The sequence below is a fragment of the Rhinopithecus roxellana genome, chromosome 11 (assembly GCF_007565055.1).
Source record: "Rhinopithecus roxellana isolate Shanxi Qingling chromosome 11, ASM756505v1, whole genome shotgun sequence".
NCBI classification, from domain to species: Eukaryota; Metazoa; Chordata; class Mammalia; order Primates; family Cercopithecidae; genus Rhinopithecus; species Rhinopithecus roxellana.
This window is the reverse complement of record NC_044559.1, coordinates 79264740-79277226: the sequence shown is the minus strand read 5'-3', so window position 1 is coordinate 79277226 and position 12487 is coordinate 79264740. Positions and strand designations below refer to the sequence as shown.

The following is a 12487-nucleotide window of genomic DNA, read 5'->3' as shown; positions in this document are numbered from 1 at the left end:
TTCCAACTTTTCTTCTGCAGCTTCCTCATTTCTCTCAACCTTCATAAAACAGAAGAGAGTTCAGGGCCTTACTCTCAATTAGGCTTTGGCTTAAAATATGTTGTGGCTGGTTTAGTCTTCTCTCCAGATCACTAAATCTTTCTCCATATCAGTAATAAGGCTGTTTGGCTTCCTTATCTTTTGTGTGTTCACTGGAGTAGCACTTTTAATTTCTTTCAAGAACTTTTCCTTTGCATTCATAACTTAGCTAACTGTTTATCACAAGATGCCTAATTTTTGACCTGTCTTGGCCTTTGACATGCCTTACTCACTAAGCATAATTATTCCTAGCTTTTTATTTCTTTCTTTTTTTTGAGGTGGAGTCTTGCTCTGTTGCCCAGGCTGGAATGCAGTGGCGCAATCTCAGCTCACTGCAGCCTCCACCTCCAGGGTTCAAGTGATTCTCCTGTCTCAGCCTCCCGAGTAGCTGGGATTACAGGTGCATCTGCCTGGCTAATTTTTGTATTTTTAGTAGAGACGGGGTTTCACCGTGTTAGCCAGGCTGGTCTCAAACTCTTGACCTCTGGTGATCTACCCGCCTCAGCCTCCCAACGTGCTGGGATTATAGGCATGAGCCACCGTGGCCAGCCTAGCTTTTGATTTCAAGTGAGAAATGTGTGATTCTCCCTTGCACTTGAACATTTAGAGGCCATTGTAGGGTTATTAATTGGCCTTATGTCAGTATTGTTGTGTCTCAGAGAATAGCGAGGCACGAGGAGAGGGAGAGAGATGGGTGAAGGGCTGGTGGGTAGAGCAGTCAGAGCACGCGCATTTGTCAATTAAGTTTACCATCTAATGGCACCCCAAAACAATTACAATAAAACATCAAAGATCCCTCATCACAGATCACCATAACAGATATATAATAATGGTTAAAATTTTGAAATTTTGCAAGAATCACTAAAATGTGACACAGAGACACAAAGTGAGTGCATGCTGTTGGAAAAATTGTACCAATAAACTTGTTGGAGGCAGGGCTGCCCCAAACTTTAAATTTGTTTAAAAAAAAAAATAAGCGCAGTATCTGCAAAGTACAATAAAACAAAGCACAATAAAACAAAGTATGCCTCTATAACCAAACATACGTGTATAACCTTTATACTTGCTGTAACTTTTCACATAATTTTCTGTACATATAGCTTCCTTATTCTCTTTAATGCCTGTGTGGTGAGCCACTGCATGGATATACTGTCATTTATTTAATCACTTCTTCACTGATACATTTGAGTTGCTTCCGGGTTTGATTTGATTTTGTTATTTCCTATGAAAAACTGCTGGCATGAATATCTTTATACATATATTGTTTATTTGTGCAAATATACCACAACCCAGATGAAGTACTGAGGCAAAGGACTTCCAGGCTTTTTAATTTAAACTGATGTTGCTACATTCATTTTGTTTTGTTTCTTGTGGGGTTTTTTTTGTTTGGTTTTATTTTGTTCTTTACTTTTTGTAGAGATGGGCTCTTACCATGTTGCCCAAGCTGGTCTTGAACTTCTGGGTTCTAGCGATCCTCCCACCCTGACCTCCCAAAGTGCTGGGATTATAGGAATGAGCCAGCACATTCAGCCACCACACTCATTTTAAAACTAAGTAGCCACCATGTTTTTTCAAAGTGGCAAGCTAACTCACAAGTAAAATCCAAGAGGTATTCTGATGTGGTTTATATGCTATGACTGTTTACTGGGATGTTGTTCAAGGTCTATCTTACTAAAATATTTAAAGTTTTCTACACTAATCTGTGGCTAATTTCTTGGGGGGTTTAGGTTCCTGTGAAGGCATTCGACAGACCTGGGAGGAATCTTCTTCCCCTCTCAACCCAACCACATCCCTCAGTGCTATCATTAGAACTCCTAAATGTTATCATATCTCGTCGCTGAATGAAAATGCCGCCAAACGTCTGTGTCGCAGGTATTCTCAGAAACTGATCCAGCATACCGCCTGTCAGCTGCTGAGAACTTACCCTGCTGCCACCCGCATCGACTCCTCCAACCCGAACCCCATCATGTTCTGGCTCCATGGGATACAGCTCGTGGCACTCAACTACCAGACCGATGGTAAGGGGCCTGCATGCTCACCTCTCTCCTTTGCATCTTACATTTCAGTAAATGCAGTTTGACAACATTTTTTCAAATGGGCAAGATTCCAGACTGGGGCACATCGTATGTGAGAATAAAAATATGATGATGGAAAAGAGAAGTGAATTTGATACTGAATTGTGCCTCTGATGTTTCAGATTAAGGTGATAGAAAAGAACCTTGAAGAACCTTGAAGGGGCCTGTAAGGTCTCCTGGTCCTTCCCCTTTTTTAATGCAGTTTTTCAAACACCAAGCTGCTCTTGACAGACCCATGCCTGGTTTATGTTTAAAGCTCTTTTTGCAGCAGGGATTTCCTAACACCACCTAGTTAACCTGTCTCACTACAGAGTTGTTCTTGCAATCAAAAAGTAATGTCGCTCCAACCACTTTGCAAATTAAAACCATTTTAGCTTCTTATCCTTTTGGAATTGAGATGGAGAATAATGGTCTTGTGCCCTAAGAGTAGCTAGCAAAAGGAAAACAAGTATGTGAAGTACATGAACAGAGTAAGTAGTGATCATGTTTCTCCACAGTCAATGAGACTCTGATATGAGGCCTAAAACTCCAGAGTAGAAGCTGCCGTTGATTGCACGCTCACTGTGCATTAGGCAGCACGCTGAGTTCTTGACCCCGTAATATCTAATCTTCACAACAGCCCTAAAGTTGTGTACCTTTATGTTCGCCATTTCTCAGATGAGCAAACCAAGGCAGAAATTGGTTAATTTGTTGAAGGTAGGATGACTTGTACTAAGAAATTCAAGGAGTCTGGAAATTTAAAAGATAAAGCATTTTGTTTCCACTTGGTTATGGGGGAGGAGAGGAGCTACAGACGGTGAGGAAAGAGTAGATAAATGTTTCCTAAAAACTCATTCCTAAACCATAGTTTTTCCCTTGAACAGTCAAGCGGCAGTCAGCTGTTATCATTCATCTCACGTGAACTGAATCCAGTCTCATCTAACCATGCTGAACCACAAATCACAGTATGGCCTTGTCTCCAGCTGAGGTCAAACCACAGCTTTAGCTCTGGGACCAGCTAGCTACCTGGCACTGGTGCCAACAACACCCATTGGTGGATGACCCCAAAGACATATGATTAGAGATATTGGTCGTGTTTCTGCCCTTGTTATATGTGCTTCTTTCAGTTAAAATTAAATAAGATGATGCCAGTGAAGTACCATATTTAGCATAGTGTCTGGCACATAGAGAGCATGCTACAAAGGTTAGCTATCATTGAGTGTGTTTGATAAGTTATGAAAACAGTATGATTTGGGCTCGCAGATGGAAATAATCATGAAATACTTTCAAAGTTGTAAAAATTTTATTTTCTATTTCTGTTCATTCTTTTCTGAGTGGCTTGTGGGTTCACATCTCTAGCCCTGTCTGTAGTCCTGTGTCCACCTGGTGCCATTGGTTATTATACCAGCATATTTTAAGTAAACTGAAGTCACTATCAAAAGATTTTCTCAAGGAAATGGAAGTGCATTTCGTTTTGGATGTGCCCTTTCTCCAGAAGTGCCAGGACTGGTATAGACACACTGGCTCCACTGATGGCAAAAGGAAGCCACAGGTGAAGGGGACACAGGGAGCTGCCACTCCGTGGGTCACCCTGCTGTCCAGAAGTACCGACTAAAGCTGCCTGTCCTCGACTCACCCTTAAAGGCTTTGCCTCTATTCCAAATCAAGTTGGGATTGAGAGTACATCTTTAAGCCATCCCAATCAAATGACTGTGCTGGTGGCTCATCCTCAAATTTCTCTGCATAATCTTCCAAACCAGGAAAAGGTGCTATCACATAACCTGTCTCCATTCAGTGTGCTGATTAAACATCTCCCCATGTTGGACAAAGTACAAGCAACATGGAGTATCCGTGTGTTCATCTGTACAAGTGGTCTTCATTTCTGCAAACTGGGGGTAGAGCCTGATTTCATATTAATACTTTGCACACGGTAGATGCTCAGTAAACACTTGCTACTCTGAGTTGAGGCCGATTATCTCCACCAGCCCCACTGCAATATGAACATGTGGTTCTTGATTTTTGGTCAAGATCTTTTCCAAGTATTTACTTCTCTGAATTGCAAATTCAAACAGATAGGTAAGGCCAGATACAGTGGCTCACACCTGTAATCCCAGCACTTTGGGAGGCCGAGGTGGGTGGATCACTTCCGGCCAGGAGTTCGAGGCCAGCCTGGCCAGCGTGGTGAAACCCCATGTCTACTAAAAATATTTTTTAAAAAAATAGTGGGGCTTGGTGGTGTACACCTGTAGTCTCAGCTACTTGGAAGACTAAGCGGGAAGCAGAGGTTGCAGGGTATCAATATTGCACCACTGCATTCCAGCGTGGGTGACAGAGCGAGACTCTGTCTCAAAAAATATATAGATGGGGCTGGGCACGATGACTCATGCTTGTAATCTCAGCACTTTGGGAGGCCAAGGCAGGTGAATCACCTGAGGTCAGGAGTTCGAGACCAGCCTGACCAACATGATGAAACCCCATCTGTACTAAAATACAAAAACTAGCCAGGCATGGTAGCATGTGCCTGTAGTCCCAGCTACTCAGGAAGCTAAGGCAAAAGAATCGCTTGAACCCAGGAGGCAAAGATTGCAGTCAAATGAGATTGCGCCACTGCACTCCTGCCTGGGCGACAAAGTGAGACACTGTCTCAAAAAAAAAGAAAAAGAGATAGATAGATAGATAGATAGATAGATAGATAGATAGATAGATAGATAGATAGATAGATCCAATAAATTGATAAGAGTCAACAACTGAAACACCATTTTTCAATTGTTGAAAAGAATTTCCAGGCTAGGAAGTGCTTGATTATCCATGAAGCACCCCAACCAAATAGCAGAGAAACCCTCCCAGGGCCAACCTCCCAAGAGGTTTCATGGATCTTCTGCTCTGCGACTTCCTGGATTTCAGGGGATTCTGATGCTCCAAGTGGGTGTCCATGGACTTATGGCCATCCCTTCCCAAGCTTTCTGCTAGTTCCATCAACTCCAAGGAGGTCTGAAGTGATCTGGAACTAGGAGTTTCCCAGATCAACACTCAATAAAACCAACTCTTGAGTTTAGAAACTGACCTGAGGCTGGTATGCAAACCCTGGTTATTGCCGGCAACAGACCCTCTAAGTTCTTTGCATCTGAGGCAGAACAGTACCTTACCATGTGTAAACATGAAACCCTAGTCAAAAGAAAAACCTCTTTTTTTAAAGAATTTATTAAGCTTTTTTGAATGACAGACTTTTCCAATCCTCAAATAGAAGGATAAACATTATGTGAATGGTGTCTACATAATGCAGAGTATTTTAATGAGTAGAAGACCATCAAGGCGATGGTATGCTTGATCTATCATTATGTGCATTGTTTCAGAGGTGTAGCAGGGTTACACTGATTTGTGCATACTCTTTCACTTGGTTGGAATGATGATTTTTAAACTATAGCCCCAGATGAAGTTCTGGGACCATGTCCAGGGGACAGCAAGAGGGCTAGATTTGAGGTCCCACCTTTATTTCAAACTGTGCGGCTCTACGTGGATCTCTTTTGCATATTAGGTCACCAAGTTAGATTTCAGTTAAGAAATTGAGCATTAGAGGAAAGAGCTGATGCATGCTGGACTTAATACCTAGGGGATGGGTTGACAGGTGCAGCAAACCACCATGGCACATGTTTACCTATGTAACAAACCTGCACATCCTGCATATGTACCCCAGAACTTAAAACAGTAAAATAAAATAGTTTTTTTTAAAACTTCAACGTTTTAATAATAGCTTTAGAGTTTTGGCTTTACAGCTTTAAAGTTTTGGAAAACTATTAGGATAGACACGGTGCTACTGAAATCACTTGAGATTGATGTCATGATCACAAAAAAATATAGTTACTGTTTATTGAGCTCACCATCAGGTGAGCATTTGAGTGTGTAAGAGCCTAGAAACAGTGCAGGAATCCAACTGTTCATCAAAGTACTGTAACAAATAAAATTTGGCAACAAAAAACTCAAAGCTTCTCTGAAGGTTCCTGATGTTTATGATTGAGGGGATTGTGGACATGATGTCAATCAGATGTGATTTTTTTCATGTTTATAATTTTTTAAAAAGAAGTAGATGTATTGTAATTTACGGGATGAAATTGAGATTTCAAGGAAAAGCATGTTTTTCTGTCTATTCTCCTATTCTTTCTTGTATAATTAAGATTCTTATCTTACATTTGAAATAGCAAGAATTGTCCATACAATTGTCTGCATGGTTTAGAGATAAGCCATTATTCCTTTCTAAAATTTAGTATAAAATAAGGTACAGTTGCCCCTCCATATCCTTGGGTTCCACATCTGTGGATTCAACCAGCTGTGGATTGAAAATATTCATTAAAAAAATGAATGGTTGCATCTGCACTGAACATATACAGCCTTGTTTCCTTGGTTTTTTTTTCCCCTAAACAATACAGTATGGCAACCATTTACATAGCATTTACACTGGATTAGGTATTATGAGTAATCTAGAGATGATTTTAAGTATACAGAAGAGGGAGCATATATTCAGGGCAACTTGAATCTACGCTCCCAGGGGAAAAAAAAAGAAGTGTACAGAAGGATGGTATACGTTATAATGCAAATTCTACACCATATATATCACAGACCTGAGCATCTGTGAACTTTGGTACCTTCTCCTCCTGGAACCAATCCCCCATGGTCAACTGTATTTCACAAGATTTTTCAGACAGATGTAGCAAATATTTGCAAAGGCATTTTTAAGTGGTGGAACCTAGTTTGGAGTGGTAACACAGGGCAATCCATAGACTGTAAGCCCCAGAGGGACAGGAATTTTTCTCTTATTACCTGCTGTATCTGATGCCTCACACAACTCGGCATATAGTAGGCATTTATCAATCTGTGGGACGAATGGATGATTATCTCTTTTTCATGCTGGAGCTTAGGGAAAATTGATGCAAAGTTCTTTTGAACTTTAAATTTATTAGATGATACTTAAGTGACAAAGTAACACGCTATATTGGCTTTCTGTTGTTGTTTTACAGATCTCCCTTTACATTTAAATGCTGCAATGTTTGAGGCAAATGGTGGTTGTGGTTATGTTTTGAAACCTCCAGTTCTGTGGGACAAGAACTGCCCGATGTATCAGAAGTTTTCTCCACTGGAAAGAGATCTGGACAGCATGGATCCTGTAGTCTATTCTTTAACTGTAAGTACAGCCCCTAGAGAAAGAACTTAAGGTTGGCTTTAAGCCTTTCTGAAAACGAACTGGTTTTGAATTCAAGGCATTGGAAAGCTGTCATGTCACAATTTTGGTCATACAGATTTAGTTCCCAGAATAATGTATTTATCTCCCACGAAGCAGTAGCTATGGCTAGGCAAGCTGTTGCCAGACACTGTGTTTGCCAGAGCCCAGGAGCGGGGCTTATGAGGTCCCTGCTTCACCTGATGTACTGACGATGGCAGCTCTCTCTTCCAGGGCCCACAGAATCATAACTATGAGTATAGCCCATGAAAGTTGCGCTTTTTGTTAGATCAGCTCATGTTAAGCTCTAAGCTCCAAAGCTCTAAGATCAGACAAACTCGCGTCAATATATAAATACAATTAAGTATATTTCCTCGTTATAATTTAACCTTTATCATTCATGGGCCTTTCCTTATTCCTTTTCACCTAAATAACTTATTGTCAAAACTCCACAGACTCCTCTTAAAAACAGAGACCTGGCCAGGTGCGATTGCTCACACCTGTAATCTCAACAATTTGGGAGGCCCAGGTGGGTAGATCGCTTTGAGCTCAAGAGTTCGAGACCAGCCTGGGCAAATTGGTGAAACCCTGTTTCTACAAAAAATAACAAAAAAATTAGCCGGGCATGGTGGCTCACGCCTGTAGTCCCAGTTATTCGGTAGTCTGAGGCTGGAGAATCACTTGAGTCCAGAAAGCAGAGGTTGCAATGAGCCAAGATTACACCACTACACTCCAGCCTGCGTGACAGAGTGAGACATTGTTTCAACAAAACAAAACAACAAAAGAGACCTGGTCATCTCTTTCCACCTTTAGATCTTGTCTCTCTCCCTCCACGGGAAGAATGCCAGAAAGCCCTCCAAATACGACACCCGCAAACCCCTGGGATAACAGCATTCACAAACTTTCCTACCACCCAAACTGCTTTTTCTCTTTCCCTAAGACAGCAGGACAGTAGCCCCTTTCCTATTTGTTTTTGTTTTTTTTTTTTAGCTAGGGGCGAGGGTAGTTTGATCTGTTTACAGAAAGCTGTGAATTAATTCCTAACATGTCTGCAACTTGCTCCAAAATGAAACTCTTCAAGAAAAAGGTTTTGAAGTTATAAAACATATTCCTATGACATTTTGAACAGAATATTAGTAATAAATGTATTATTATATTGCGTAAAGTCATCTTTTGTGAGAAATTTAACTTCATCTTGTTTGGTTTTTGAAGACATTTGAACATTTTTGATAGTTGAAAGGTTACAGTTAAGTGAATGATGTTGACAAAATAGGCTTTTCACATGATTCCAGTCATGTGATTACCCAGTTACAATCACTTACTTTTTTTTTTTTTTTTTTTTTGAGATGGAGTCTTGCTCTGTCACCAGGCAGGAGTGCAGTGGTGTGATCTCAGCTCACTGCAACCTCTGCTTCCCGGGTTCAAGCGATTCCCTTGCCTTAGCCTCCCTAGTAGCTGGGACTATAGGCGCGCGCCACCATGCCCAGCTAATATTTTGTATTTTAGTAGAGATGGGGTTTTACCAGGTTGGCCAGGATGGCCTCTATCTCCTGACCTCGTGATCTGCTCACCTCAGCCTCCCAAAGTGCTGGGATTACAGGCGTGAGCCACTGTGCCCGGCCCTACAATCACTTACTTTTAAAACAGTTTTATTCGTCATTCACTTTGTCCATTCCAGTGTTCTTGAGATTCCTTTGCAGAGGGAAGCAGTGAGGTGTAGAGGTTGTCTTTCGTTTTTATCCTCGGTGACTTTGATCCCTTTTGTCTCCCTCACCCTAGATTGTCTCTGGTCAGAATGTGTGCCCCAGTAACAGCACGGGAAGCCCGTGCATTGAAGTCGATGTCCTGGGCATGCCTCTGGACAGCTGCCATTTCCGCACGAAGCCCATCCATCGAAACACCCTGAACCCCATGTGGAACGAGCAGTTTCTGTTCCGCGTTCACTTCGAAGATCTTGTATTTCTTCGTTTTGCAGTTGTGGAAAACAACAGTTCAGCGGTAACTGCTCAGAGAATCATTCCACTGAAAGCTTTAAAACGAGGTAGAATAAAATTGTCCAAATGTTAATCATTGTTGTAGCTTGACGATGGATGCCAGAATTTCCTTATACTCTTCTCTCTTCTTTTGTGTTTGACATTTTCTTATAAAGAAGTTGAAATAAGAAGCAAATGGAAATACAGATTGGAGCACTTTTGAAGCACGTCTCAAAAGAAGTTTTTCTTTTACTTTTTTTTTTTTTGAGACGGAGTCTCGCTCTGTCGCCCAGGCTGGAGTGCAGTGGCCGGATCTCAGCTCACTGCAAGCTCCGCCTCCCGGGTTTACGCCATTCTCCTGCCTCAACCTCCCGAGTAGCTGGGACTACAGGCGCCCGCCACTTCGCCCTGCTAGTTTTTGTATTTTTTAGTAGAGACGGGGTTTCACTGTGTTCGCCAGGATGGTCTCGATCTCCTGACCTCGTGATCCGCCCATCTCGGCCTCCCAAAGTGCTGGGATTACAGGCTTGAGCCACTGTGCCCGGCCCTTCTTTTACGTTTTTTAAGAATCTGCGGTATTAACAATATCCCTTGTAAAGTGCAACCTCACCCACGCCTGCTGATGTTGGGAGCAGTGGTTGTTGCACTCACATTTCCACACATTTTTCTTCCTAAATACTACCCACAGCACTGCTGGCAGTTTGAAAGCAGGGATTGAAATAAGGAGAGGAAACAGAGATGTCGGAGGGATCGGGTGTGGTGGTGGCCCAAGTGACTGCGCGGTTGGAGTCGGTACCTGGCAGAAGTCCAGTTTGGGAAGCTGGGACTGGTTTTCAGGTGCAGGAAGAGGGCAATGAAGAATTCTGGGCAAAGGCTAGAGCTGTTGGCTTGTGGATTGGCTTTGCTGTGGCACTCTGATAAATTTCAGCCTGTGCATCGTTTTTTTGTTTTGTTTTATTTTGTTTTGTTTTTGAGATGGAGTCTGGCTCTGTCACCCAGGCTGGAGTGCAGTGGAGCGATTGACAGTTTCCCTTTCTAACATGCTCCCAGGTGCGCTGGCTCTGATGGTCTCCTTTGAGCACCAATGTTCTAAGTACGCACTTCCTCTCCCAGCCACACTCAAGCTGCCATCCTCGGAGCTCACAAACACATTACAGTTTCCTACTTTGTGTTCTTTTCCTGTTTCTCTTCTCTGTGCAAGTAGCCTGTGGTCATTTAATTAGTCTGCTCAGGCTGCCATCGCAGAATATCACACACTAGGTGGCTTGAACCACAGAAATGTATTTCCTCACAGTCTTAAGGCTGGAAGTCTGAGATCAGGGTGTTGGCAGGATTGGTTTCTTCTGGGGCCTCTCTCCTTGGCTTGCAGATGGTCACCTGCTCACTGTGTCCTCACACAGTCAGCCCTCTATGTTGTCTGTGTCCTAATCCCCTCTTCTCATAAGGACACCAGTCCCACTGGTTTAAGGCCCACCTGAAGGACCCCATTTTAACTTGATTACCTCCTTAAAGGCCCTCTCTTCAAATATAGCCACATTCAGAGGTACGGAGGGTTAGGACTTCTACACAGGAATGGGGAGTATGGGGTCAGGGGGACACCCATAACTGTTATTACAGAAATATGAGAAAGTACATAGAAACAAAAACAATTTTTTTTTGATAATCCATTTTTCCATCTCTCCAACACAGTCACTTTTGGTGTATAAGTCTTGCAGGCTTTGTTTCTCCTACCATGTATATAACACATGAGCATACAGATATATTTTTAACAAATAGGCTTTCTACTAATCTTTGTGTTTTGTAACTTACTGGTTTTCACTTACTAATGTATATAGTGAGCAACCATTCATGTTAATAACTATACATATACATTACCACTTTTACCAGTTGTGTATTATTCCATTTTATACTTATAGTCATACCGTAATTTATAACCAATCTCCCATCGTGGAAATACTCTGTTATCACTAAAGCTGCTCTAAGGTAGAACATTTGAACAGGGACTGTTAGTGATCAGGTTTTCCTACTAGATCAGGTTTTGTCTGAGTTTAAGGTTTTCTCTTTGTGTCTAAGTTGGAAACAGTACTTGAACAAATTAATTGCCATTGGGTAGCTCGGGGCAGCACTCTCCTGGTGAAAAGGCACCTGTTGGTTGCATGCCTGTTGCCATCCCTGCCCATTTTAAGGTCTTCTTTCTACCTGTCATTTACTGACCTCCAGGAGCTTCTTCTTTTCAGTAGCGCATGGTTAACAAGCTTTTGCCAATTCTGTATTACTCCAGGATATCGACATCTTCAGCTGCGAAACCTTCACAATGAAGTCTTGGAAATCTCTAGTCTATTCATTAACAGCAGAAGGATGGAAGAAAATTCCTCTGGCAGTACCATGTCAGCCTCTTCGGTAATGAAGTTCTGTTTCACTCAGCATATTTATGGGGATTGCTACACTGAAGGTGGGCTTTTTGTGGCTCAGCAAAGTGGTTGGTGTGAGTTATTAATTAGGTAGCTATGGAAATTAATAACAGTAATGGCTGACACTTGGCACTTAGCAAGCGCTTTATATATATACCAACTCAGTCCTCTCAATAACGTCAGGCAGTAGCTATTAGTATCATCTCCATTTTACAGATGAGGAAGGTAGAGCTCAGTACATCTGAGGTCACACAGCTAGCAAGCAGCAGTCCAGGATTTACACTCAAGTTCTAGTAACAAAGCCCATGTATTATAGTGTCTATCAGGGAAGTGAGCCAAATATAATAAAGTGGGGAAGAGGTTTATTAAGCAAAGCCTAGTAGGAAGTATTTCCAATACTTCTAGAAACTCTAGGTTAAACCAGGAAAATATTTTGCTCCTTCAGCAGTCCAGGGGCAAATGTCACAGGCAGAGCAAGGCTGGAGAGAGCAATAGGCTCTGCTGGCGATGCATAACTTGCACCTCCGTGCTTGGGGAATGCAGAATCTGCACCCTTGAGAATGGAAGAAGGACACTGTACAAAGTGCCACAGTTGCAGAATCTGCTTTTTTTTTTTTTTTCCAGAGACAGTGTGTCTCTGTCGCCCAGTGTCACTCTGTCACCCAGGTTGGAGTGCAGTGGTGCCATCCTAGCTCACTGCAGCCTCGACCTTCCTGGCTCAATCTATTCTCCCATCTCAGCCTCCTGAGTAGGTGGGAT

The 12487-nt window shown here is 42.2% G+C and overlaps 1 protein-coding gene across 2 annotated transcripts in view; it reads left to right on the top strand.

Moving 5' to 3' along the window:
* The window catches only part of PLCE1 (phospholipase C epsilon 1), a 274157-nt gene that overhangs the window by 243443 nt on the left and 18227 nt on the right, over nucleotides 1-12487 (top strand). For both annotated transcript variants that reach the window (XM_010368132.2, XM_030940806.1), the window contains 4 exons: nucleotides 1806-2096; nucleotides 7145-7308; nucleotides 9124-9385; nucleotides 11599-11717. In XM_010368132.2, the coding sequence (XP_010366434.2) occupies nucleotides 1806-2096; nucleotides 7145-7308; nucleotides 9124-9385; nucleotides 11599-11717 (836 nt within the window). The remainder of the gene's footprint in view (nucleotides 1-1805; nucleotides 2097-7144; nucleotides 7309-9123; nucleotides 9386-11598; nucleotides 11718-12487) is intronic.